General features: G+C 47.4%; 3 protein-coding genes across 4 annotated transcripts; 1 reads left to right on the top strand and 2 right to left on the bottom strand.

The window, feature by feature from the left end:
* Positions 1–16,281: 16,281 nt before the first annotated feature.
* Positions 16,282–19,557, bottom strand: LOC139330373 (inosine-uridine preferring nucleoside hydrolase). The gene is made up of 6 exons (XM_070961244.1): positions 19,513–19,557; positions 18,859–19,047; positions 17,635–17,817; positions 17,459–17,570; positions 17,248–17,384; positions 16,282–17,166 (listed from the first exon to the last, which is right to left on the bottom strand). Exons 2-6 carry the CDS (start codon positions 19,039–19,041, stop codon positions 16,801–16,803), a joined length of 981 nt encoding a protein of 326 aa, XP_070817345.1. The 5' UTR covers positions 19,042–19,047; positions 19,513–19,557; the 3' UTR covers positions 16,282–16,800.
* Positions 19,558–19,795: 238 nt separating this feature from the next.
* On the top strand, positions 19,796–24,820 carry LOC139330669 (basic immunoglobulin-like variable motif-containing protein). 2 transcript variants are annotated; one of them, XM_070961713.1, is made up of 10 exons: positions 19,796–19,839; positions 20,364–20,900; positions 21,040–21,169; positions 21,294–21,389; positions 21,475–21,579; positions 21,664–21,758; positions 21,832–21,964; positions 22,267–22,350; positions 22,431–22,527; positions 22,637–24,820. In XM_070961713.1, exons 2-10 carry the CDS (start codon positions 20,414–20,416, stop codon positions 22,937–22,939), a joined length of 1,530 nt encoding a protein of 509 aa, XP_070817814.1. In that variant the 5' UTR covers positions 19,796–19,839; positions 20,364–20,413; the 3' UTR covers positions 22,940–24,820. The 2 variants fall into 2 exon arrangements, with proteins under 2 accessions (XP_070817814.1, XP_070817813.1); XM_070961712.1 differs by having other exon boundaries at positions 19,808–20,071.
* LOC139330671 (homocysteine S-methyltransferase YbgG) lies at positions 24,766–27,295 on the bottom strand. The gene is made up of 8 exons (XM_070961715.1): positions 27,050–27,295; positions 26,387–26,454; positions 25,995–26,167; positions 25,812–25,915; positions 25,501–25,662; positions 25,217–25,422; positions 25,045–25,124; positions 24,766–24,965 (listed from the first exon to the last, which is right to left on the bottom strand). Exons 1-8 carry the CDS (start codon positions 27,152–27,154, stop codon positions 24,877–24,879), a joined length of 987 nt encoding a protein of 328 aa, XP_070817816.1. The 5' UTR covers positions 27,155–27,295; the 3' UTR covers positions 24,766–24,876.
* Between the last annotated feature and the right edge of the window lie 285 nt (positions 27,296–27,580).

The raw sequence follows: 27,580 nt of genomic DNA, 5'->3' as shown, positions 1-27,580 counted from the left end.
ATGCACGGGAAGAACATGCAAACTTCACACAGAAAGGCCCCGTCTGACCTGGGGATCGAACCGGCAACCTTCTTGCTGTGAGGCACACGCACTACCTGCTGCGCCACCGTGCAGCCCATTTTATTTTAATATTTTATTTATTTTTTCTGTTGTTGGTCTAAATCAAATCTGAGCAAAATGTCATATTTAGCTGCTAAGTAAGATAACACCCGGAGAAAACCTCATGTAGTCTGGTCCAAGCATGCACGCGCCACGGAACGGCTGCGAGGCTCAGAGCTCGGTGGTGTGGTGGGAGCATGCAGACCTAACGGGGGCAGTGGGAGGTGCTGGGAGTGTCGTTGGATGGCGGGGTGGGGGGTGGCGAGGCCCTTTCGGGTGATCTGAAGAGCTTGAGGAACCTCCTCCACAGAGAGAGCTTTTCAGTTGTCTCACTGACCTCAGTCAGCTCTGGCTCGACAGTGTCAGGTCTTTGCCTCAGGTCTTCCAGGATGATTTGCTGCTGGAGGACCTCTTGCTGTGCTTTGATGGAGTCCTGGAGCTGAGACCTTTCCTTTTCCCACTCACATGCCTTGTTATGCAATTCCAGCTCTGCCGCGGGCAACTCTTCCATCAGTCTGGTGGTTTCGTTTCTCTGGTGTTCCAGGGAAGTCTCCACTTCCTTCAGGGCATCTTTTCTTTTTTCAAGCTCTTCTTCCACATCTTTAACCTTCATGAGAGCCTCATTTTTAAGGACCTCACTGGCCCTGATTTTCAAATGGAGGTCCTCGACACCAATGTCAAGTCTTAGAGTGCTCTCAGCATTTTGGCGCTCCTGCATCTGGACCAGGTATCTGAGACGCTCCACCTCAGCGACCAAAGCCACCTGCTCACATATCAACCTGTTGGTCTCCTCCTCTGTGTTTGTCATGAAGTCGATTTCGTCGACTTCTACCATCTTTACCCCTGTCTGCTCATAGAAGACCTGATCGATAGTCTTGGCTGTTGGACCCTGCTGTGAGGTTGTGGGAGTTGGTTCCTCAGAGACCACAGCTGCCTGTGCTTCCACAGCTGCTGTGTCAGGCCGTGGGTCCGCAGGTGCAGTGACAGGATGTGGATCCTCAAGGGCCACATTTGCCGGTGCTTCTTCTGGGGCCATGGTTGCCCGTGGTTCCTCAGAGGTGATGACCTCCTGTGCTATCTCAGAGGCAAGAGCTACCTGAGGTTCTTCAGGTGCTGTTGCTGCCTCCACAGAGTGCTCAGGTTGAGCCGTCTGCTTCATTGTGCTGTTAGGAAACCCTTTCCTTAGGGTTCTACCTCTCTGACCGTTGTTGGTTTTCTTGTTCCTGCCCATCATCCTTTGATTTCTGCCTCTATCCATCTGACTCTGGAGTACTTGTGTCTGTCTGACTACTGGAAACTGGGTTTTAACTATTCTTTAAGTCACTAGAATGAAAAATTCAAAGCTTTCAATCGCTTGATAAAATGTGTTCAGTCCTTTGATCTGTGATATTTGAAAGACAGGAAAAAAAAGTCGGCTTTTAAAAGTTTTTTAGGTCAAAGATCAAATCACTCAAAGGCAGCGACATCAGAGATCAAAGCACCCAATGCAACTGACATCGAAGATCAAAGCACGCAACAGGTTGTTTTTATTCAAATATTTTAGAATTTTGCTCTTTTCCAAATGTCCGTATTTGTTTATTTTTGAATTTCTGTTCCTGCTTTCTGGTTATTTGTTATGCTGTTGTTGGCAGCGGGTGGCTGTTGCTCCGCCACAGCTCTCGCCAGCCTCCTGACGCCACTCTCTGAGCTGTTTGACTGGGCGGCAGCCGGCAGCATGAGCGGAGGGAGGGGGCGGTTCGCAGCGTGTGTGAGTAGTGATTGACAGATGTCAGACGCGCCCTCAGACGCTTCTCTTGCTCTGATTGGTTGTTTTGTGTCCGCACGGTGGATTCTTGCAATTTGCAGTAGGGGCAGTAGGTGGGACCAATGGAGCCGTTTTTTTGTCCACAGATTACATGTTTGATGTCCTGCTGTCTGGGCAGAGGGACAGTTTCAGCAAATATGACATAAATTTACCTTTATACAAGTTGCCTACTGCACCTTGAAAGCCAACAATATACTTATTTTGGGGGTGAAAGGGATCCAGGGGTCTGTGTACAAAGCATAATTTATCTTAAATAGTCTTGCAGTGCTTCTTTGCTTCAGGACAAGATGCTCAGTATCAGGGCCTGGAGCTGGAACACCTGACACGAATGTAGACTCTGATGAAGTTATTGATTAGAGCCTGAGCGATTGATGCTTGAGACTGATACTGATATTTGGGAGTTTCAGAAAATCAAATAATACTGATCCCTCAGTTATGTTTTTTTTTTTTTTAAATTATGAATAAGATACATACTAAGCAGGATATTTTACAGTTGACATGTAGCTTGTCAGTGCTCTCTGGTGTAATAAAAACACTATTAACTGAATTTAGAACATGTGACTGATTCGTACCTTAATCGTGTGATCTCAGTCCACTAGAGAAATCTGCAGGTGAACATTTAACATCAATCCTGTTCAATAAGCGTCCCTTCGGGGTGTTTCTCATTTGTGTCACAGTAAACGCAAACAGACAAAGGAAATGCTTGTTGAGTCTTTTCAAATAATGAAGTCAAGTAGTCTGCAGCGACTCACACCTTTGCTGCTGGTTATAACAAAAATCCAGATCAATGCGTAACAGTCAACATTTGATTATATACATATATTATATCAAAGCATGTGAGAATGAATTGCTCAAAGAAAATTTTCTAGCACTGTTTTTTAACAAAGTTATTTAATTCGATGTATTGAAAAATAATTCTACTCAGGGCAGCAGTATCTTTTTTTCTCCTTCCCCCGACATGTCAGCAAAGATCACTTCTTACACGGTTGTCTGACAGACTCCATGAGTAACTGACTAAACTTGGCGACGTCACACTTGGTCAACACAGACACACTGTGGCTCTTCTTCAGCTCGTTTGTGCGATCGAGCGCCATCATGCCCCTGCTGATCGAGCCGTGCAGCTCCACGCGGACAGGACACTCGATCCTCTCTGTTACCACGCTGCTGTCAATGCAGGCCGCCATGGCATAGGCATCGTAAGAGACGAAGCCAGATCCAAAGTGCACGTCTCTTTTATTCATCATGGCCGTTCTGGAGTAAGCCCAGCATTTCGATGTTATCATCTTCATAAAACGTGCAGCAGGCGCGTCCTGGTTGATCAGCTCCTCAAAGATCTCCTGCACAAGCCAGAGCAGTGAAATCAGTTTGAACTGAGCGGTCACGCAGGGTCACGTGGCTCTTCACAGGCGCAGACTTACCCACGTCAGTGCATTTCTGCATGAATACTCCCAGGATGCCAGGTACGTAGGGCAGAGGAATTCTTCAAGAACAATGTAGGCAGACTCTGGGTCCATTGCAAAGTTAAACTCTGCACACAGTGTTACGTTTCCTTTTCCTGCAAAGACAAAATCAAGTTATACGAGCCGACGTGTTTGAAACACAAACCCTGTCATCATGTCGTAGCATTACCTTCCATGTTGCCACCCATAATGTACAGATCTTTGAGCTTTTGGGGAAAACATGGATCCAGCCTGACAGCCAATGCCAGATTAGTGAGTGGGCCGAGGGCCACCAGGGAGACCTGTGGGAAGAGCATTTAACTCAGAGTCGCCACACATTACAAGCAGAGCGCAGACCAGTTTCTCACCTGCTTCGGCTTTTCAGTCACCAGCCGGATCATTGCATTGACCGCGTGCTCTCTCTGGACCTTCTCCTCCCACTGCAGGTCTTTGTCTTCAATCACATCCCCAAGTCCATCAGTTCCAAAGTGGTCCCTCACTTGGCTACTGGCTCCCAGCAGAGGACCCCCAGAACCTCGAAACACTGGAATCTGCAGACAAACGTGCAGCTCAGTGCAGGTTTGAGCAGGATTTGATGACAGACATGGAGGTGTTGAGATAAGCCTGAACGAGCTCTGCAGTAGAAACTATACTTTTCATTTTTCCATATTACAATATATAAAACCCATTTAATCCCACTGCGTACCCTCCTTCACAGGCGTCTTAAGTGCTGCCCCACCACCAGTGCATCAGTTAGTACACTGATGTAAATCACAGTAACTGTCTGATGTTATTGTTACGATTACTTTATTTTCATCCTTGTTTGGTTTATTTTATGCATTATTGCCACTTTTGGACATCGTCTTTTTCTTTCTTTGTCCTCGTGTGTTTCTGTCTTTGTTGTATCTGTAAAGCCACAACTCGATGGTTTTGTCCAGAAACCAGAAATCCACGCTGCTGTCTCCTCGGAGTGATGCTGTCCTCAACACAGTTTCTGACTTTTTGCTCACCGGCCCTGATCTTCATTATGGCACCAAGGCATTGTGGGTCCATCCATCCATTATCTATACCGCCTATCCCTTTCGGGGTTGCGGGGGACTGGAGCCTATCCCAGCTACAATGGGCGAGAGGCGGGGTACACCCTGAGCCGGTCGCCAGCCGATTGCAGGGCCACATGCAAAGACAGACAAACATTCACACTCGCACTCACACCTACGGACAATTTAGAGTCACCAATTAACCTAATGAGCATGTTTTTGGTCTGTGGGAGGAAGCCGGAGCACCCGGAGAGAACCCACGCATGCACGGGAAGAACATGCAAACTTCACACAGAAAGGCCCCGTCTGACCTGGGGATCGAACCGGCAACCTTCTTGCTGTGAGGCACACGCACTACCTGCTGCGCCACCGTGCAGCCCATTTTATTTTAATATTTTATTTAATTTTTCTGTTGTTGGTCTAAATCAAATCTGAGCAAAATGTCATATTTAGCTGCTAAGTAAGATAACACCCGGAGAAAACCTCATGTAGTCTGGTCCAAGCATGCACGCGCCACGGAACGGCTGCGAGGCTCAGAGCTCGGTGGTGTGGTGGGAGCATGCAGACCTAACGGGGGCAGTGGGAGGTGCTGGGAGTGTCGTTGGATGGCGGGGTGGGGGGTGGCGAGGCCCTTTCGGGTGATCTGAAGAGCTTGAGGAACCTCCTCCACAGAGAGAGCTTTTCAGTTGTCTCACTGACCTCAGTCAGCTCTGGCTCGACAGTGTCAGGTCTTTGCCTCAGGTCTTCCAGGATGATTTGCTGCTGGAGGACCTCTTGCTGTGCTTTGATGGAGTCCTGGAGCTGAGACCTTTCCTTTTCCCACTCACATGCCTTGTTATGCAATTCCAGCTCTGCCGCGGGCAACTCTTCCATCAGTCTGGTGGTTTCGTTTCTCTGGTGTTCCAGGGAAGTCTCCACTTCCTTCAGGGCATCTTTTCTTTTTTCAAGCTCTTCTTCCACATCTTTAACCTTCATGAGAGCCTCATTTTTAAGGACCTCACTGGCCCTGATTTTCAAATGGAGGTCCTCGACACCAATGTCAAGTCTTAGAGTGCTCTCAGCATTTTGGCGCTCCTGCATCTGGACCAGGTATCTGAGACGCTCCACCTCAGCGACCAAAGCCACCTGCTCACATATCAACCTGTTGGTCTCCTCCTCTGTGTTTGTCATGAAGTCGATTTCGTCGACTTCTACCATCTTTACCCCTGTCTGCTCATAGAAGACCTGATCGATAGTCTTGGCTGTTGGACCCTGCTGTGAGGTTGTGGGAGTTGGTTCCTCAGAGACCACAGCTGCCTGTGCTTCCACAGCTGCTGTGTCAGGCCGTGGGTCCGCAGGTGCAGTGACAGGATGTGGATCCTCAAGGGCCACATTTGCCGGTGCTTCTTCTGGGGCCATGGTTGCCCGTGGTTCCTCAGAGGTGATGACCTCCTGTGCTATCTCAGAGGCAAGAGCTACCTGAGGTTCTTCAGGTGCTGTTGCTGCCTCCACAGAGTGCTCAGGTTGAGCCGTCTGCTTCATTGTGCTGTTAGGAAACCCTTTCCTTAGGGTTCTACCTCTCTGACCGTTGTTGGTTTTCTTGTTCCTGCCCATCATCCTTTGATTTCTGCCTCTATCCATCTGACTCTGGAGTACTTGTGTCTGTCTGACTACTGGAAACTGGGTTTTAACTATTCTTTAAGTCACTAGAATGAAAAATTCAAAGCTTTCAATCGCTTGATAAAATGTGTTCAGTCCTTTGATCTGTGATATTTGAAAGACAGGAAAAAAAAGTCGGCTTTTAAAAGTTTTTTAGGTCAAAGATCAAATCACTCAAAGGCAGCGACATCAGAGATCAAAGCACCCAATGCAACTGACATCGAAGATCAAAGCACGCAACAGGTTGTTTTTATTCAAATATTTTAGAATTTTGCTCTTTTCCAAATGTCCGTATTTGTTTATTTTTGAATTTCTGTTCCTGCTTTCTGGTTATTTGTTATGCTGTTGTTGGCAGCGGGTGGCTGTTGCTCCGCCACAGCTCTCGCCAGCCTCCTGACGCCGCTCTCTGAGCTGTTTGACTGGGCGGCAGCCGGCAGCATGAGCGGAGGGAGGGGGCGGTTCGCAGCGTGTGTGAGTAGTGATTGACAGATGTCAGACGCGCCCTCAGACGCTTCTCTTGCTCTGATTGGTTGTTTTGTGTCCGCACGGTGGATTCTTGCAATTTGCAGTAGGGGCAGTAGGTGGGACCAATGGAGCCGTTTTTTTGTCCACAGATTACATGTTTGATGTCCTGCTGTCTGGGCAGAGGGACAGTTTCAGCAAATATGACATAAATTTACCTTTATACAAGTTGCCTACTGCACCTTGAAAGCCAACAATATACTTATTTTGGGGGTGAAAGGGATCCAGGGGTCTGTGTACAAAGCATAATTTATCTTAAATAGTCTTGCAGTGCTTCTTTGCTTCAGGACAAGATGCTCAGTATCAGGGCCTGGAGCTGGAACACCTGACACGAATGTAGACTCTGATGAAGTTATTGATTAGAGCCTGAGCGATTGATGCTTGAGACTGATACTGATATTTGGGAGTTTCAGAAAATCAAATAATACTGATCCCTCAGTTATGTTTTTTTTTTTTTTAAATTATGAATAAGATACATACTAAGCAGGATATTTTACAGTTGACATGTAGCTTGTCAGTGCTCTCTGGTGTAATAAAAACACTATTAACTGAATTTAGAACATGTGACTGATTCGTACCTTAATCGTGTGATCTCAGTCCACTAGAGAAATCTGCAGGTGAACATTTAACATCAATCCTGTTCAATAAGCGTCCCTTCGGGGTGTTTCTCATTTGTGTCACAGTAAACGCAAACAGACAAAGGAAATGCTTGTTGAGTCTTTTCAAATAATGAAGTCAAGTAGTCTGCAGCGACTCACACCTTTGCTGCTGGTTATAACAAAAATCCAGATCAATGCGTAACAGTCAACATTTGATTATATACATATATTATATCAAAGCATGTGAGAATGAATTGCTCAAAGAAAATTTTCTAGCACTGTTTTTTAACAAAGTTATTTAATTCGATGTATTGAAAAATAATTCTACTCAGGGCAGCAGTATCTTTTTTTCTCCTTCCCCCGACATGTCAGCAAAGATCACTTCTTACACGGTTGTCTGACAGACTCCATGAGTAACTGACTAAACTTGGCGACGTCACACTTGGTCAACACAGACACACTGTGGCTCTTCTTCAGCTCGTTTGTGCGATCGAGCGCCATCATGCCCCTGCTGATCGAGCCGTGCAGCTCCACGCGGACAGGACACTCGATCCTCTCTGTTACCACGCTGCTGTCAATGCAGGCCGCCATGGCATAGGCATCGTAAGAGACGAAGCCAGATCCAAAGTGCACGTCTCTTTTATTCATCATGGCCGTTCTGGAGTAAGCCCAGCATTTCGATGTTATCATCTTCATAAAACGTGCAGCAGGCGCGTCCTGGTTGATCAGCTCCTCAAAGATCTCCTGCACAAGCCAGAGCAGTGAAATCAGTTTGAACTGAGCGGTCACGCAGGGTCACGTGGCTCTTCACAGGCGCAGACTTACCCACGTCAGTGCATTTCTGCATGAATACTCCCAGGATGCCAGGTACGTAGGGCAGAGGAATTCTTCAAGAACAATGTAGGCAGACTCTGGGTCCATTGCAAAGTTAAACTCTGCACACAGTGTTACGTTTCCTTTTCCTGCAAAGACAAAATCAAGTTATACGAGCCGACGTGTTTGAAACACAAACCCTGTCATCATGTCGTAGCATTACCTTCCATGTTGCCACCCATAATGTACAGATCTTTGAGCTTTTGGGGAAAACATGGATCCAGCCTGACAGCCAATGCCAGATTAGTGAGTGGGCCGAGGGCCACCAGGGAGACCTGTGGGAAGAGCATTTAACTCAGAGTCGCCACACATTACAAGCAGAGCGCAGACCAGTTTCTCACCTGCTTCGGCTTTTCAGTCACCAGCCGGATCATTGCATTGACCGCGTGCTCTCTCTGGACCTTCTCCTCCCACTGCAGGTCTTTGTCTTCAATCACATCCCCAAGTCCATCAGTTCCAAAGTGGTCCCTCACTTGGCTACTGGCTCCCAGCAGAGGACCCCCAGAACCTCGAAACACTGGAATCTGCAGACAAACGTGCAGCTCAGTGCAGGTTTGAGCAGGATTTGATGACAGACATGGAGGTGTTGAGATAAGCCTGAACGAGCTCTGCAGTAGAAACTATACTTTTCATTTTTCCATATTACAATATATAAAACCCATTTAATCCCACTGCGTACCCTCCTTCACAGGCGTCTTAAGTGCTGCCCCACCACCAGTGCATCAGTTAGTACACTGATGTAAATCACAGTAACTGTCTGATGTTATTGTTACGATTACTTTATTTTCATCCTTGTTTGGTTTATTTTATGCATTATTGCCACTTTTGGACATCGTCTTTTTCTTTCTTTGTCCTCGTGTGTTTCTGTCTTTGTTGTATCTGTAAAGCCACAACCCGATGGTTTTGTCCAGAAACCAGAAATCCACGCTGCTGTCTCCTCGGAGTGATGCTGTCCTCAACACAGTTTCTGACTTTTTGCTCACCGGCCCTGATCTTCATTATGGCACCAAGGCATTGTGGGTCCATCCATCCATTATCTATACCGCCTATCCCTTTCGGGGTTGCGGGGGACTGGAGCCTATCCCAGCTACAATGGGCGAGAGGCGGGGTACACCCTGAGCCGGTCGCCAGCCGATTGCAGGGCCACATGCAAAGACAGACAAACATTCACACTCGCACTCACACCTACGGACAATTTAGAGTCACCAATTAACCTAATGAGCATGTTTCTGGTCTGTGGGAGGAAGCCGGAGCACCCGGAGAGAACCCACGCATGCACGGGAAGAACATGCAAACTTCACACAGAAAGGCCCCGTCTGACCTGGGGATCGAACCGGCAACCTTCTTGCTGTGAGGCACACGCACTACCTGCTGCGCCACCGTGCAGCCCATTTTATTTTAATATTTTATTTATTTTTTCTGTTGTTGGTCTAAATCAAATCTGAGCAAAATGTCATATTTAGCTGCTAAGTAAGATAACACCCGGAGAAAACCTCATGTAGTCTGGTCCAAGCATGCACGCGCCACGGAACGGCTGCGAGGCTCAGAGCTCGGTGGTGTGGTGGGAGCATGCAGACCTAACGGGGGCAGTGGGAGGTGCTGGGAGTGTCGTTGGATGGCGGGGTGGGGGGTGGCGAGGCCCTTTCGGGTGATCTGAAGAGCTTGAGGAACCTCCTCCACAGAGAGAGCTTTTCAGTTGTCTCACTGACCTCAGTCAGCTCTGGCTCGACAGTGTCAGGTCTTTGCCTCAGGTCTTCCAGGATGATTTGCTGCTGGAGGACCTCTTGCTGTGCTTTGATGGAGTCCTGGAGCTGAGACCTTTCCTTTTCCCACTCACATGCCTTGTTATGCAATTCCAGCTCTGCCGCGGGCAACTCTTCCATCAGTCTGGTGGTTTCGTTTCTCTGGTGTTCCAGGGAAGTCTCCACTTCCTTCAGGGCATCTTTTCTTTTTTCAAGCTCTTCTTCCACATCTTTAACCTTCATGAGAGCCTCATTTTTAAGGACCTCACTGGCCCTGATTTTCAAATGGAGGTCCTCGACACCAATGTCAAGTCTTAGAGTGCTCTCAGCATTTTGGCGCTCCTGCATCTGGACCAGGTATCTGAGACGCTCCACCTCAGCGACCAAAGCCACCTGCTCACATATCAACCTGTTGGTCTCCTCCTCTGTGTTTGTCATGAAGTCGATTTCGTCGACTTCTACCATCTTTACCCCTGTCTGCTCATAGAAGACCTGATCGATAGTCTTGGCTGTTGGACCCTGCTGTGAGGTTGTGGGAGTTGGTTCCTCAGAGACCACAGCTGCCTGTGCTTCCACAGCTGCTGTGTCAGGCCGTGGGTCCGCAGGTGCAGTGACAGGATGTGGATCCTCAAGGGCCACATTTGCCGGTGCTTCTTCTGGGGCCATGGTTGCCCGTGGTTCCTCAGAGGTGATGACCTCCTGTGCTATCTCAGAGGCAAGAGCTACCTGAGGTTCTTCAGGTGCTGTTGCTGCCTCCACAGAGTGCTCAGGTTGAGCCGTCTGCTTCATTGTGCTGTTAGGAAACCCTTTCCTTAGGGTTCTACCTCTCTGACCGTTGTTGGTTTTCTTGTTCCTGCCCATCATCCTTTGATTTCTGCCTCTATCCATCTGACTCTGGAGTACTTGTGTCTGTCTGACTACTGGAAACTGGGTTTTAACTATTCTTTAAGTCACTAGAATGAAAAATTCAAAGCTTTCAATCGCTTGATAAAATGTGTTCAGTCCTTTGATCTGTGATATTTGAAAGACAGGAAAAAAAAGTCGGCTTTTAAAAGTTTTTTAGGTCAAAGATCAAATCACTCAAAGGCAGCGACATCAGAGATCAAAGCACCCAATGCAACTGACATCGAAGATCAAAGCACGCAACAGGTTGTTTTTATTCAAATATTTTAGAATTTTGCTCTTTTCCAAATGTCCGTATTTGTTTATTTTTGAATTTCTGTTCCTGCTTTCTGGTTATTTGTTATGCTGTTGTTGGCAGCGGGTGGCTGTTGCTCCGCCACAGCTCTCGCCAGCCTCCTGACGCCACTCTCTGAGCTGTTTGACTGGGCGGCAGCCGGCAGCATGAGCGGAGGGAGGGGGCGGTTCGCAGCGTGTGTGAGTAGTGATTGACAGATGTCAGACGCGCCCGCAGACGCTTCTCTTGCTCTGATTGGTTGTTTTGTGTCCGCACGGTGGATTCTTGCAATTTGCAGTAGGGGCAGTAGGTGGGACCAATGGAGCCGTTTTTTTGTCCACAGATTACATGTTTGATGTCCTGCTGTCTGGGCAGAGGGACAGTTTCAGCAAATATGACATAAATTTACCTTTATACAAGTTGCCTACTGCACCTTGAAAGCCAACAATATACTTATTTTGGGGGTGAAAGGGATCCAGGGGTCTGTGTACAAAGCATAATTTATCTTAAATAGTCTTGCAGTGCTTCTTTGCTTCAGGACAAGATGCTCAGTATCAGGGCCTGGAGCTGGAACACCTGACACGAATGTAGACTCTGATGAAGTTATTGATTAGAGCCTGAGCGATTGATGCTTGAGACTGATACTGATATTTGGGAGTTTCAGAAAATCAAATAATACTGATCCCTCAGTTATGTTTTTTTTTTTTTTAAATTATGAATAAGATACATACTAAGCAGGATATTTTACAGTTGACATGTAGCTTGTCAGTGCTCTCTGGTGTAATAAAAACACTATTAACTGAATTTAGAACATGTGACTGATTCGTACCTTAATCGTGTGATCTCAGTCCACTAGAGAAATCTGCAGGTGAACATTTAACATCAATCCTGTTCAATAAGCGTCCCTTCGGGGTGTTTCTCATTTGTGTCACAGTAAACGCAAACAGACAAAGGAAATGCTTGTTGAGTCTTTTCAAATAATGAAGTCAAGTAGTCTGCAGCGACTCACACCTTTGCTGCTGGTTATAACAAAAATCCAGATCAATGCGTAACAGTCAACATTTGATTATATACATATATTATATCAAAGCATGTGAGAATGAATTGCTCAAAGAAAATTTTCTAGCACTGTTTTTTAACAAAGTTATTTAATTCGATGTATTGAAAAATAATTCTACTCAGGGCAGCAGTATCTTTTTTTCTCCTTCCCCCGACATGTCAGCAAAGATCACTTCTTACACGGTTGTCTGACAGACTCCATGAGTAACTGACTAAACTTGGCGACGTCACACTTGGTCAACACAGACACACTGTGGCTCTTCTTCAGCTCGTTTGTGCGATCGAGCGCCATCATGCCCCTGCTGATCGAGCCGTGCAGCTCCACGCGGACAGGACACTCGATCCTCTCTGTTACCACGCTGCTGTCAATGCAGGCCGCCATGGCATAGGCATCGTAAGAGACGAAGCCAGATCCAAAGTGCACGTCTCTTTTATTCATCATGGCCGTTCTGGAGTAAGCCCAGCATTTCGATGTTATCATCTTCATAAAACGTGCAGCAGGCGCGTCCTGGTTGATCAGCTCCTCAAAGATCTCCTGCACAAGCCAGAGCAGTGAAATCAGTTTGAACTGAGCGGTCACGCAGGGTCACGTGGCTCTTCACAGGCGCAGACTTACCCACGTCAGTGCATTTCTGCATGAATACTCCCAGGATGCCAGGTACGTAGGGCAGAGGAATTCTTCAAGAACAATGTAGGCAGACTCTGGGTCCATTGCAAAGTTAAACTCTGCACACAGTGTTACGTTTCCTTTTCCTGCAAAGACAAAATCAAGTTATACGAGCCGACGTGTTTGAAACACAAACCCTGTCATCATGTCGTAGCATTACCTTCCATGTTGCCACCCATAATGTACAGATCTTTGAGCTTTTGGGGAAAACATGGATCCAGCCTGACAGCCAATGCCAGATTAGTGAGTGGGCCGAGGGCCACCAGGGAGACCTGTGGGAAGAGCATTTAACTCAGAGTCGCCACACATTACAAGCAGAGCGCAGACCAGTTTCTCACCTGCTTCGGCTTTTCAGTCACCAGCCGGATCATTGCATTGACCGCGTGCTCTCTCTGGACCTTCTCCTCCCACTGCAGGTCTTTGTCTTCAATCACATCCCCAAGTCCATCAGTTCCAAAGTGGTCCCTCACTTGGCTACTGGCTCCCAGCAGAGGACCCCCAGAACCTCGAAACACTGGAATCTGCAGACAAACGTGCAGCTCAGTGCAGGTTTGAGCAGGATTTGATGACAGACATGGAGGTGTTGAGATAAGCCTGAACGAGCTCTGCAGTAGAAACTATACTTTTCATTTTTCCATATTACAATATATAAAACCCATTTAATCCCACTGCGTACCCTCCTTCACAGGCGTCTTAAGTGCTGCCCCACCACCAGTGCATCAGTTAGTACACTGATGTAAATCACAGTAACTGTCTGATGTTATTGTTACGATTACTTTATTTTCATCCTTGTTTGGTTTATTTTATGCATTATTGCCACTTTTGGACATCGTCTTTTTCTTTCTTTGTCCTCGTGTGTTTCTGTCTTTGTTGTATCTGTAAAGCCACAACTCGATGGTTTTGTCCAGAAACCAGAAATCCACGCTGCTGTCTCCTCGGAGTGATGCTGTCCTCAACACAGTTTCTGACTTTTTGCTCACCGGCCCTGATCTTCATTATGGCACCAAGGCATTGTGGGTCCATCCATCCATTATCTATACCGCCTATCCCTTTCGGGGTTGCGGGGGACTGGAGCCTATCCCAGCTACAATGGGCGAGAGGCGGGGTACACCCTGAGCCGGTCGCCAGCCGATTGCAGGGCCACATGCAAAGACAGACAAACATTCACACTCGCACTCACACCTACGGACAATTTAGAGTCACCAATTAACCTAATGAGCATGTTTCTGGTCTGTGGGAGGAAGCCGGAGCACCCGGAGAGAACCCACGCATGCACGGGAAGAACATGCAAACTTCACACAGAAAGGCCCCGTCTGACCTGGGGATCGAACCGGCAACCTTCTTGCTGTGAGGCACACGCACTACCTGCTGCGCCACCGTGCAGCCCATTTTATTTTAATATTTTATTTATTTTTTCTGTTGTTGGTCTAAATCAAATCTGAGCAAAATGTCATATTTAGCTGCTAAGTAAGATAACACCCGGAGAAAACCTCATGTAGTCTGGTCCAAGCATGCACGCGCCACGGAACGGCTGCGAGGCTCAGAGCTCGGTGGTGTGGTGGGAGCATGCAGACCTAACGGGGGCAGTGGGAGGTGCTGGGAGTGTCGTTGGATGGCGGGGTGGGGGGTGGCGAGGCCCTTTCGGGTGATCTGAAGAGCTTGAGGAACCTCCTCCACAGAGAGAGCTTTTCAGTTGTCTCACTGACCTCAGTCAGCTCTGGCTCGACAGTGTCAGGTCTTTGCCTCAGGTCTTCCAGGATGATTTGCTGCTGGAGGACCTCTTGCTGTGCTTTGATGGAGTCCTGGAGCTGAGACCTTTCCTTTTCCCACTCACATGCCTTGTTATGCAATTCCAGCTCTGCCGCGGGCAACTCTTCCATCAGTCTGGTGGTTTCGTTTCTCTGGTGTTCCAGGGAAGTCTCCACTTCCTTCAGGGCATCTTTTCTTTTTTCAAGCTCTTCTTCCACATCTTTAACCTTCATGAGAGCCTCATTTTTAAGGACCTCACTGGCCCTGATTTTCAAATGGAGGTCCTCGACACCAATGTCAAGTCTTAGAGTGCTCTCAGCATTTTGGCGCTCCTGCATCTGGACCAGGTATCTGAGACGCTCCACCTCAGCGACCAAAGCCACCTGCTCACATATCAACCTGTTGGTCTCCTCCTCTGTGTTTGTCATGAAGTCGATTTCGTCGACTTCTACCATCTTTACCCCTGTCTGCTCATAGAAGACCTGATCGATAGTCTTGGCTGTTGGACCCTGCTGTGAGGTTGTGGGAGTTGGTTCCTCAGAGACCACAGCTGCCTGTGCTTCCACAGCTGCTGTGTCAGGCCGTGGGTCCGCAGGTGCAGTGACAGGATGTGGATCCTCAAGGGCCACATTTGCCGGTGCTTCTTCTGGGGCCATGGTTGCCCGTGGTTCCTCAGAGGTGATGACCTCCTGTGCTATCTCAGAGGCAAGAGCTACCTGAGGTTCTTCAGGTGCTGTTGCTGCCTCCACAGAGTGCTCAGGTTGAGCCGTCTGCTTCATTGTGCTGTTAGGAAACCCTTTCCTTAGGGTTCTACCTCTCTGACCGTTGTTGGTTTTCTTGTTCCTGCCCATCATCCTTTGATTTCTGCCTCTATCCATCTGACTCTGGAGTACTTGTGTCTGTCTGACTACTGGAAACTGGGTTTTAACTATTCTTTAAGTCACTAGAATGAAAAATTCAAAGCTTTCAATCGCTTGATAAAATGTGTTCAGTCCTTTGATCTGTGATATTTGAAAGACAGGAAAAAAAAGTCGGCTTTTAAAAGTTTTTTAGGTCAAAGATCAAATCACTCAAAGGCAGCGACATCAGAGATCAAAGCACCCAATGCAACTGACATCGAAGATCAAAGCACGCAACAGGTTGTTTTTATTCAAATATTTTAGAATTTTGCTCTTTTCCAAATGTCCGTATTTGTTTATTTTTGAATTTCTGTTCCTGCTTTCTGGTTATTTGTTATGCTGTTGTTGGCAGCGGGTGGCTGTTGCTCCGCCACAGCTCTCGCCAGCCTCCTGACGCCACTCTCTGAGCTGTTTGACTGGGCGGCAGCCGGCAGCATGAGCGGAGGGAGGGGGCGGTTCGCAGCGTGTGTGAGTAGTGATTGACAGATGTCAGACGCGCCCTCAGACGCTTCTCTTGCTCTGATTGGTTGTTTTGTGTCCGCACGGTGGATTCTTGCAATTTGCAGTAGGGGCAGTAGGTGGGACCAATGGAGCCGTTTTTTTGTCCACAGATTACATGTTTGATGTCCTGCTGTCTGGGCAGAGGGACAGTTTCAGCAAATATGACATAAATTTACCTTTATACAAGTTGCCTACTGCACCTTGAAAGCCAACAATATACTTATTTTGGGGGTGAAAGGGATCCAGGGGTCTGTGTACAAAGCATAATTTATCTTAAATAGTCTTGCAGTGCTTCTTTGCTTCAGGACAAGATGCTCAGTATCAGGGCCTGGAGCTGGAACACCTGACACGAATGTAGACTCTGATGAAGTTATTGATTAGAGCCTGAGCGATTGATGCTTGAGACTGATACTGATATTTGGGAGTTTCAGAAAATCAAATAATACTGATCCCTCAGTTATGTTTTTTTTTTTTTTAAATTATGAATAAGATACATACTAAGCAGGATATTTTACAGTTGACATGTAGCTTGTCAGTGCTCTCTGGTGTAATAAAAACACTATTAACTGAATTTAGAACATGTGACTGATTCGTACCTTAATCGTGTGATCTCAGTCCACTAGAGAAATCTGCAGGTGAACATTTAACATCAATCCTGTTCAATAAGCGTCCCTTCGGGGTGTTTCTCATTTGTGTCACAGTAAACGCAAACAGACAAAGGAAATGCTTGTTGAGTCTTTTCAAATAATGAAGTCAAGTAGTCTGCAGCGACTCACACCTTTGCTGCTGGTTATAACAAAAATCCAGATCAATGCGTAACAGTCAACATTTGATTATATACATATATTATATCAAAGCATGTGAGAATGAATTGCTCAAAGAAAATTTTCTAGCACTGTTTTTTAACAAAGTTATTTAATTCGATGTATTGAAAAATAATTCTACTCAGGGCAGCAGTATCTTTTTTTCTCCTTCCCCCGACATGTCAGCAAAGATCACTTCTTACACGGTTGTCTGACAGACTCCATGAGTAACTGACTAAACTTGGCGACGTCACACTTGGTCAACACAGACACACTGTGGCTCTTCTTCAGCTCGTTTGTGCGATCGAGCGCCATCATGCCCCTGCTGATCGAGCCGTGCAGCTCCACGCGGACAGGACACTCGATCCTCTCTGTTACCACGCTGCTGTCAATGCAGGCCGCCATGGCATAGGCATCGTAAGAGACGAAGCCAGATCCAAAGTGCACGTCTCTTTTATTCATCATGGCCGTTCTGGAGTAAGCCCAGCATTTCGATGTTATCATCTTCATAAAACGTGCAGCAGGCGCGTCCTGGTTGATCAGCTCCTCAAAGATCTCCTGCACAAGCCAGAGCAGTGAAATCAGTTTGAACTGAGCGGTCACGCAGGGTCACGTGGCTCTTCACAGGCGCAGACTTACCCACGTCAGTGCATTTCTGCATGAATACTCCCAGGATGCCAGGTACGTAGGGCAGAGGAATTCTTCAAGAACAATGTAGGCAGACTCTGGGTCCATTGCAAAGTTAAACTCTGCACACAGTGTTACGTTTCCTTTTCCTGCAAAGACAAAATCAAGTTATACGAGCCGACGTGTTTGAAACACAAACCCTGTCATCATGTCGTAGCATTACCTTCCATGTTGCCACCCATAATGTACAGATCTTTGAGCTTTTGGGGAAAACATGGATCCAGCCTGACAGCCAATGCCAGATTAGTGAGTGGGCCGAGGGCCACCAGGGAGACCTGTGGGAAGAGCATTTAACTCAGTCGCCACACATTACAAGCAGAGCGCAGACCAGTTTCTCACCTGCTTCGGCTTTTCAGTCACCAGCCGGATCATTGCATTGACCGCGTGCTCTCTCTGGACCTTCTCCTCCCACTGCGGGTCTTTGTCTTCAATCACATCCCCAAGTCCATCAGTTCCAAAGTGGTCCCTCACTTGGCTACTGGCTCCCAGCAGAGGACCCCCAGAACCTCGAAACACTGGAATCTGCAGACAAACGTGCAGCTCAGTGCAGGTTTGAGCAGGATTTGATGACAGACATGGAGGTGTTGAGATAAGCCTGAACGAGCTCTGCAGTAGAAACTATACTTTTCATTTTTCCATATTACAATATATAAAACCCATTTAATCCCACTGCGTACCCTCCTTCACAGGCGTCTTAAGTGCTGCCCCACCACCAGTGCATCAGTTAGTACACTGATGTAAATCACAGTAACTGTCTGATGTTATTGTTACGATTACTTTATTTTCATCCTTGTTTGGTTTATTTTATGCATTATTGCCACTTTTGGACATCGTCTTTTTCTTTCTTTGTCCTCGTGTGTTTCTGTCTTTGTTGTATCTGTAAAGCCACAACTCGATGGTTTTGTCCAGAAACCAGAAATCCACGCTGCTGTCTCCTCGGAGTGATGCTGTCCTCAACACAGTTTCTGACTTTTTGCTCACCGGCCCTGATCTTCATTATGGCACCAAGGCATTGTGGGTCCATCCATCCATTATCTATACCGCCTATCCCTTTCGGGGTTGCGGGGGACTGGAGCCTATCCCAGCTACAATGGGCGAGAGGCGGGGTACACCCTGAACCGGTCGCCAGCCGATTGCAGGGCCACATACAAGGACAAACAAACATTCACACTCGCACTCACACCTACGGACAATTTAGAGTCACCAATTAACCTAATGAGCATGTTTTTGGTCTGTGGGAGGAAGCCGGAGTACCCGGAGAGAACCCACACATGCACGGGAAGAACATGCAAACTTCACACAGAAAGGCCCCATCTGACCCGGGGATCGAACCGGCAACCTTCTTGCTGTGAGGCACGCGCACTACCTGCTGCGCCACCGTGCAGCCGCATTGTGGGTCACATGTCTAAAATTGTAAAGAGGCTTTATTGCTGGATTCCCCATTTGTTGGACAATTCAGTTTGTTCTCACCGGAAAAAAATGTTCAAATGCTGCAAATGGCCCATGTTTCCATTTTCCTGGCAGGCCTGCTCCTGCACAAACACCACAGTTCAGTTAACTCACCCCCTCACACTCGCAGATGGAGAGCACCTTCAGGACGTTCTGGCACACGTTGTCAATTGTTGTGTTGCCAAACACACACGTTACACCCACGACCTCGACGTTTGGTGCCGCCAAGGCCATCATTATAGCCTGAGCGTCGTCTATGCCGCAGTCTGTGTCGATGATCACCTGCTTCTTTGCCATGGTCGTCTGGAAAATCAGTGCATTCAAATTCACGTTTCCAAAATCACAGCCCAGTTAATTAAATGAGTCAATCAAAGGTTATTTACACACTTCACTCTACATGAACACACTTTGTTTGGTAAAAATGGTTCCCTGTCTGACTGGTCAGACTATTTAATGAAACAATGGATTCATACTGAGGAGTTTTTATGCAGGCTTATATGTTAAAAGACTAGAGAGAAATTATGTTTACAGCCGCCACCAGTTCATCTGATCACAAGTTTTAGAGCCAAAACTTTAGTTACACTGTCTGTGTTAATGCAAACATGCTTCTAAGAAATTATGTCATTCGAGCATTTCGTTATTAAGCGTCACAGTAACAAAACATGAAGTTTTTTCAGTATTTGTTGTTTGTTCTAAAGTTTTTAGTGTAGGGTTGTTTAGTTTCTAAAGGATTAACACTCGGTTATTGGTGAAAATTGACCGACTTACCTTCAGTCTGGGGGTAAAGTTTGAAGAGTCACTGCAGTCGCTGCTGTGATTGGCTGGAATTGTAGGAACTGTAATTCCATGTTTTGCTCACAGGGGTTCTAGGCACTGAAAAACTGGCATTACGTACATTAAATATCATTTAACGCTATAAAATCCGGATTCGACCAAGTAAACGTATGTTTGTGTCTAACTTCATGGTTTACTTGAATGTTTTTATGTTAAAATCTAACTTTCGCTTTAATTACTTTTGGACCTCCCGCTCGCTGCTCAGAGTGGTACAGTCCGTGAAGCCTGCACAGGAAGTGGATACGGGTCAGCAGGACGACGGTTTGGGAATTATAATATCGTTCATTTTGAACATGTCCCGAGTTAATATGCACCGAGGTTTAGTGATATGTGGTTAGCTTTACGCCTGTCGGCTCTCAGCCCCGTTTGGTTTTAAGACATTGCTCAAGGTTTCATGGAAAAGAGTAAGGTAACAGCTGGGCGTGTTTACATGTGCTAACTACAATACAGCAGTGATCGCTGGGTGCTCACTTCGACCACAGCGGCTGCACAGGTGAAACGTTAGCACAGGTGAAATGTTAGTTAATGATCAATAACCCCGCAGATACCCACAGGCGGGGAATGAGAGTCACTGCGGCTTGTTTTCATGATGGCTGACTGATTACAGGTTAAAGGTAGCGCGTGATGCTGCTTCATGTTAGAACAATGACATCCAGGGTTACGACTTCCAGGAGCGCTGTGAGACTGTTTGTGTGATCAGACGTTTCCACAGTGTTGGTCTGTGTCACCTCCATCGTGCTTTTATTCCTCTGCAGTGTTTTTAACGCCTGTCCTTTCATCCCCAGGAAGGACAGCCATCACTTCAGCCTGTCGTCCACCCTTACGTGGCTGTTCAATGCCGAACACATCAGAAGGTCAAGGGTCAAACCTATCAGGGCCAGCGGCACCGTCAGGGCTGCAGAGGCCCACCGATGGGGAGGAAGAACGCGGTCTGATCAGCTCCCTCGCCCGGGACGCCACCAGAGTCCGGAGGGCTTCGAGTGCCGAGCTCCACCTGCCGTGGACCTGCCCGGTCACACACTCCCGTGAGAAGTTCTACACGGTCTGCTCCGACTATGCTCTCCTCAACCAGGCTGCCTCCGTGTACTGTCCCCCAAACGCAGCCAGGGACGTGGTCCCGAACAAGCAGGACGGTGGGCCATCACACGTGAAGCCCAAACCCTCAGCTGACACCAGCGCCGGCCAGTCCGGAGGGGCCCACGTGGGATCGGACGGGGACTGCGACATGGTGGAGGTGTCCTCTGGCCACACGAAGCCTATACTGGCCTGGGAAATTGATACCACAGACTTCAATGCTGTGCTCACCAGGAAAACACGAACTAGTAAGAAACATATCGTTACGTTATATGAATGTGTAGTTAAAAGTTCAGCTCGTGCTCCACACTCCTGATTTATCTGCTGTGCGTTTGTTGAGTGGTTTCAGTCCCGGTTTGGCGCCCGTTGACTCGCGCTTTGTTTCAGGCAATGTGAAGAAATGCAGCACCAAGAAGATGAAGTCATCAGACAGACCCAGCCGAAATCTGCAAGACGTGTCTCCTCATGCCTCGCTGGAGGAGATCAAACAGAGGAAAGTGCTCGACCTCCGGAGATGGTAATGCTATATTTAGCGCCTCAGTAGCTCTGAGGAGGAACCCAGTGAAGTGAGCTTCACGTCAGGCTGTAGGAGTACTGTTAGCTCCAGTCTGCTCCAAACAGAGGGTTGTTTTCTGCTTCAGGTACTGCATCAGTCGGCCTCAGTACAAGACTTCCTGTGGGATCTCTTCGCTGGTGTCCTGCTGGAATTTCCTGTACAGCACTCTGGGTGCAGGGAGGTGAGCAGCACGTAGGCCGTCTGTCAGGCTTCATGTCAAAATACCGCTGCTGAGTAACTAAGTGTGTGTTCATTTGCATTGGTAGTCTCCCACCCATCTCTCAGGAGGAGGCCCTGCACATTCTGGGTTTTCAGCCGCCCTTTGAGGAAATCAAGTTCGGTCCTTTCACCGGCAACGCTACGCTAATGCGGTACACAGAACTGCCTGTACAGACTTTCTGAATGACCGGTTTTGGAAACGCGTGCAGCTCAGTAACCCGTGCTGTTTCTTACAGGTGGTTCAGACAAATCAACGACAATTTCCGAGTGCGAGGTTGCTCCTACATTCTGTACAAACCGCACGGAAAACACAAGACGGCAGGAGAAACAGGTGAGTCCCTCAGCTGTCGAATCGAAGCTCAGGAGGAGATAAACACAGGTGACCACCACTCGAATCTTTTCAGCTGAAGGAGCGTTGATGAAGCTGACACAAGGGCTGAAGGACGAGTCCATGGCCTACATTTACCACTGCCAGAACCACTACTTCTGCCCAATGGGCTTTGAAGCCACGCCGCTCAAAGCTGCTAAGGCATACAGGTGGGTCATCACTGCAGCTCGATTCAGTTATTTGGTTCAGTTAATCAATGAGTTGATGAAACACGAGAAGTCAGCCCAAGGTGGCGTTTATGAAAGTCTTCTTTTGTCCAACTAAAAGTTAAAAATTGCATTGATATTAAATAGAGAAAAGCTGAAAATGGTCCCAGAAGACGTAACAACGCAACATTTTTTGACTGTTTTTGCTTAAAAATGGCTAAAACAATGATTCGGTTCTCAAAATAGACTAGTTGATTATTTCAGCCCAAAAGTCTCAACAACAGATTGTTCTTTTTTGTGCAAAGGGGCCCTTTACCCACGAATGAAATGGAGTACTGGATCGTCATTGGTGAGCCCAGCAGGAAACACCCAGCCATCCACTGTAAAAAGTAAGCTCTGCCTGCTCAGTTGCTGCCATGTTTGATCATTTCTGGAGTTGAGCTGTTGAACAGGCAGCTTCTCTTTCCAGATGGCTGGACATCGTGACTGACCTCAACACGCAAAATCCTGAATACCTGGACATTCGTCACACAGAGAGGGGGATTCAGCGCCGCAAAACCAAAAAGGTTCCCGTCTCACAGCTGTTACAGCCTTTTTTAACCTTTTTAAAATGTTGTTGATGTTAACGTTTGTGCGTCAGAGTCTCACTGAAAGGACGCTCCCTGGCTTTCACAGGTCGGGGGCAACCTGCACTGCATCATGGCCTTCCAGAGGGTGAACTGGCAGAAGCTCGGCCCCTGGGCTCTAAACTTGGAGAACCTGCGTCACGATTTCCATCACTCCGGCTCTGAGCGAGCCCACGGGAGCGTCACGGAGGAAATGGAGGAGAGGACGGCGTCCAAGCGTCTGGCCTACCTGGGACGCTCGCACAGTATGGGAAGTCAGAAGGACACCAACTGGAAACGCCAGTCCAACACTGCAGAGTACAGACAGAGGAGCTCCCCTGACAGCGACCTCGAAGAAGACATCACAGACTGAGAAGGTTCACTGGGACATACGAGGGGGGAGTTAAATAACAGACATTACAATACGGTACAGTCGCCCAAGATACATTTTAAATGGATACGTCTGGTGTTTTTCTGAATTTCACTGCCAACAAATCCCATGAAAAGACAAAACCAACAGTGTGTTAATCTCTCAATACTTCCTGGCTTCCAAACCCTGTGAGGCTCTCAGCCTGGAGCCCATTTGTCAGACTGGAGATGAAAATCTTTAAACACGTAGGTTAATTTTAAACCAGCAATAACTGATTTGGCCACACGGGGGCAGCAGAGATGAATTGTGACCACAACCCCTTCTGTGTTGATAAGTCCACTCCACTCCTCCACTGTGTTCACCAGCATGTCGGTACCTGTGTTCAGCTGCCGTTTGGTGATGAGCAGGTAGTGTTTGGTGTTTTTTTAGAGCGTTCTTCTCTGGAAACAGCTGCCTGCTGCAGCTGGAAATGACACAGAGCGATGAAAGCTGTGGCCGGGCAGATAAACAAAGAGCTGAAACTCATTATAAAGCTGAGGAAAGCTGCTGTTACAGGTGATGATTCTCCGTGCGTTCATCAGTGCAAGCGACTCCTTTGTTCCGCCACATACTTCCACTGTCATTTAACACACTCTCATTATAAAAAATACCAATAACAGAAGGAAACGTTAGATTTATTGGAGACTGTTTTATTTGCAGCAGCACAGTCAGTGTCGGATTAACTGAAGATAAACTCCAGTCTTCATGTTCATTCTAACAGTTTTTGGAGCAGAAGCAGCTCTGGTGAGGAAGAATAAGATCAATCCGGCTTTGGAGACACAGACTCTCACTTCCTCGTTGTCTTTTCATGGGATTTGTTGACAGTCAGAATGTGACCAGGCCTGTTGTAATATCGGTGAACGAACGTGTTGTCAGACTGTCGGATGTAGATTCAGCTCAGCTGTCATTTTTCGGGCCACATTGTTGTGTTTAATGCTTTTAGTCAAGTATTTTGTTAAAGTCAGCGCTGGTGAGAGTTTGACTACTGAAACGTTTCTCTTGCCACGTTTCTGTCCTGTAGCAGTGTCTGCGAAGCTAATTTAAACCAGAACAACGGCAGCTACACAAGTGAGCCACATTAAATGACATTCAGCAGAGTGGCGGGCAGCAGAGGACACAGCGTTTTGAGGCAGCCAAGGATGGAGTACCCATCATGACAAACACAGAAACGCTTATACAGACGAACAGCGAGCGTCACGGGGCTTTCTCTCCACAGCACATCGAACCACGGCCTCAAAAAAGAACTTTTTTAAAAACTGAGCCACAACATGAGCTTCACGGCCTCTGTACTGTAAGGTGTTTCTGTTATTTTGTCCATCCCTTTGTTGATGGAGATTAGGTGTTCACACTGCAGGATTATTTTCATTTCATCCTGCGACAAACCACACACACATTTCTCTTACTTATCGTTCTGTCGCATCTTAAACTCAGTGATGCTGTGAGAGCGCACATCACGTCCGACTCTCGACTTTGATCCGTTTGCTGTAAATTCTGTTCAAAGGTGACTTCTTCCCATAATTCAGTGTGCAGGTGAGTGGGCATGTTTCGCGCCAGTGGTTAGTTCAGTGGAAGTGTCCAGTTCCAGTGTTGTGAAAGCAGCTGATGTCGTTGTGCTTTGTGAAACCTTCAGTAAGACGATCCCGGCCCTCCAGAGGCGGGACTGTACAGAGGACTCATTCAAAATGTGAAACTACAGGAAGTGACGACTGCATGGTTCATTTTCACCTTCATGTACAGCCTCCATCTGCTCTCCGCACCTTCGCCCGTTTGTCTTTGACCCAACACAAGTGTCATTTGATGTAGTGGTTTATTTATTTATTTTCCAATAAATTAAGGTTTTTTTTAAACTCTTGGAGCACAAACATTTCTTCACAGCTCTCAGCGGGACGTTTTCAGCCCGCTCACACTGCAGAGGCTGGAGGTTCGCAGCTTCCTCTCAGCTGTCGACGCAGCTCGGCGATGTGAGCGGGGCCGATCCGGCAGCAGCCTCCTGTTGGACAAAGAGACTCATCAGAGGAAATCCACAACACACGGTGCGAGTCGACGGAAGAGGAGGCGCTTCACGTTACCTATCAAGGCAGCACCTTGCTTCCTCCATGTGCGGCTGAGTTCAGGTATTAACGCTGACGCTTTCGCTGATGACAACCACCTTTGCAGAAGCAGCAGCACAGTCACGCTCACTTCTTCCACACTGTTCCTTCAAAGTGAGGTCGTGTCAGTGAGTGGAAGCTGTGAACTCACCCCCGCTCGGTGTCCCACTCCTCTCCGCTGTTAGGGTACGCCACCCAGCTCAGGTCTGGGCTCAGCTGTGACCCGGCGGAGTCCAGCAGCGGCTCCACCAGCGCTGGTGAGCAGCAGTTGACGCCGACGGCGACCAGCTGCGTGGATCTGTTGGCGATCTGCACCGCGTCGGCGAAGAGGCTGCCATCTGAGATACACGTCCCATCCTGAAGGCGTTCATGAGCAGAAAGTGAGTCATTTTGACTGAATCGACGCTGGTTGCTCTGTTCAGCGGCAGCACTCACCTTACAGGAGAAGGACAGCCAGGCTTTGGAGTTCGGGAACTCTCTGAGCAGCTCAACCAGAGCCTCCGCCTCTTTCATACTTGGGATTGTCTCAAAAGCGATGAAATCGGGTCCTGCTGCCGCTAAGCAGTCGACCTGCGGCCGATGCCAAACCTTCAGCTCCTTGGAAGAGAAAAAAGACAGCGAAGACCCCTTCATTAATATCTGTAAATGGAACATCTGTCAGTGTTATCACGTTTGTTTCATTTCTGCCACCTTCACACAGCATATTTACGTGATGTGACCAGCGTGAGCAGCTGAGAGCCACTCACGTCAACGCTCATCTGCTCTGCATAAGCTCCAGTGTACTCGGAGCCGTTGTGCAGAAAGGCCCCGTATGGTCCAACAGAGCCTGCCACCAGAGGACACCTCCGCCCTGGAGAGAGAAATAAACCAATCGCAGTGAAGCAGCGTCATAGTTCAGAGTCATCTCTCTCTCAGGTTTCTGTCCGTACCTGCCGGACGACCCTCAGAGACAAACCTCTCCACCGTCTCTTTGGCGAGCTGCACTCCAGACATCAGCAGCTCTCTGGCGCGCTCGGAGCTCACGTCCAGGTGACTGACGAACCTGGGGACGCTCGCCTGGTACGTAGCCGTTGTGATAACATCGGCACCACTGAGGAGAAACCTGTCGACGCATCACAACCGTGAACACTTTCAAAAATCAGCCTCTGCAGTTGTTTCTCGTCTCTGTGCATCAGAAGTTGGAACCAGAGAACTTTCAGCCCTGATGCTTTAAAAAAGACAAACGATTATTTAATGATTTTGAAAACAATTGCTGAATTATTTTTCTTTCAATCGATTGATCGACTAATCTTTGCAGCTCCAACACTTTGGATGGACTTACCTGTAATGAGCATTTCTTATGGCCTGGGGATTAGTCTGCAGAAGCCTGGCGCTCCACAAAGGATCCCCCTAAGTGTGTCTCACACACACACACACACACACACACACACACACACACACACACACACACACACACACACACACACACACACACAGATATTTCAGTTCTGTGTTTTGGCTGAAAGACAAATATTGATCCAACTTTTTCCAATAACTTTTCAGATGTTGAAGACATCTCTGCTGGACAAAAGTATTAGTTGGCAAGTCATATTTTTTATACACAAATAACCTTTGAATTAACATTTATTTGCATAATTTTGCTTCTGTTCCAAAAATATTCGTGAAGGATGATGCCAGCCACTGTCCCTGATCGCTTCTCAGACCTCTGCAAGGTCTACAGGGTCGAAATGACTGTGTGTAAATTTGTGCAGCTCTTACTTCCAAAGTCTGACCTTGCAGCCCAAAATAAACCACTGCAGGAGTGATCGTGGCCAACAAGTCTGATAGTTTCAGTGTTTTTCATAAAAGCGCCCACACATTAAAAATTAAATACAGCGAAGAGTTGGTAAAGTCTTTACTCATTCTGCATACTAAACTGCAAAAACACAGTTACCTTTAAATAAATTCCCCTTAAAGCTTTTGCTTATTGTTTTTTATGTTTTACCTGTAAATGGGCTCCTTGCGCTTCCAGTTCAGTCGCCAGTCCACCATCCAAGATTAATGGTCCGTTGTCACTCATGTAATGTCTTAGGCGAGCAGAGGAGTCCATGGGGAAACACTTCAATTAAAAGGCACTTAAGTTAGAGGACAAAGCTGTCAACAAACAGCAAACTCAAACGCCCACTGCATGAAATTATGTAGGATACGTTAAATACTTCTAGGTACTTTTCAGACTGTTGTTGTTCCGGGTAACAGATAAGGGTCAACAGTTGCGTTTAGTGCCGCTCGAAATTTTCAAACTTTAGGGAATTCCGACCAACATAATACCGCCAGACGATCACGAGATGGCGCATCAAGCAATGACAGTGCAATGAGGCAGAGCCGGAAGATGTGTCCGGTTGGATAAAAACTTAGCTCAACTCATGACTTAGTCAGGTCTTGTGGTTTTCTACCCTAAAATATAAATATTTCCTCTTAATCAAAGCTAAGTTCCATGTAATTTAGCAGTTTTATCTTAAACGTTTTAGTTTCCCCA

The sequence above is a fragment of the Chaetodon trifascialis genome, chromosome 4 (assembly GCF_039877785.1).
Source record: "Chaetodon trifascialis isolate fChaTrf1 chromosome 4, fChaTrf1.hap1, whole genome shotgun sequence".
Lineage (NCBI taxonomy): Eukaryota > Metazoa > Chordata > Actinopteri > Chaetodontiformes > Chaetodontidae > Chaetodon > Chaetodon trifascialis.
The sequence above is the reverse complement of the archived record's forward strand: the minus strand, read 5'-3'. Positions and strand labels throughout refer to the sequence as shown.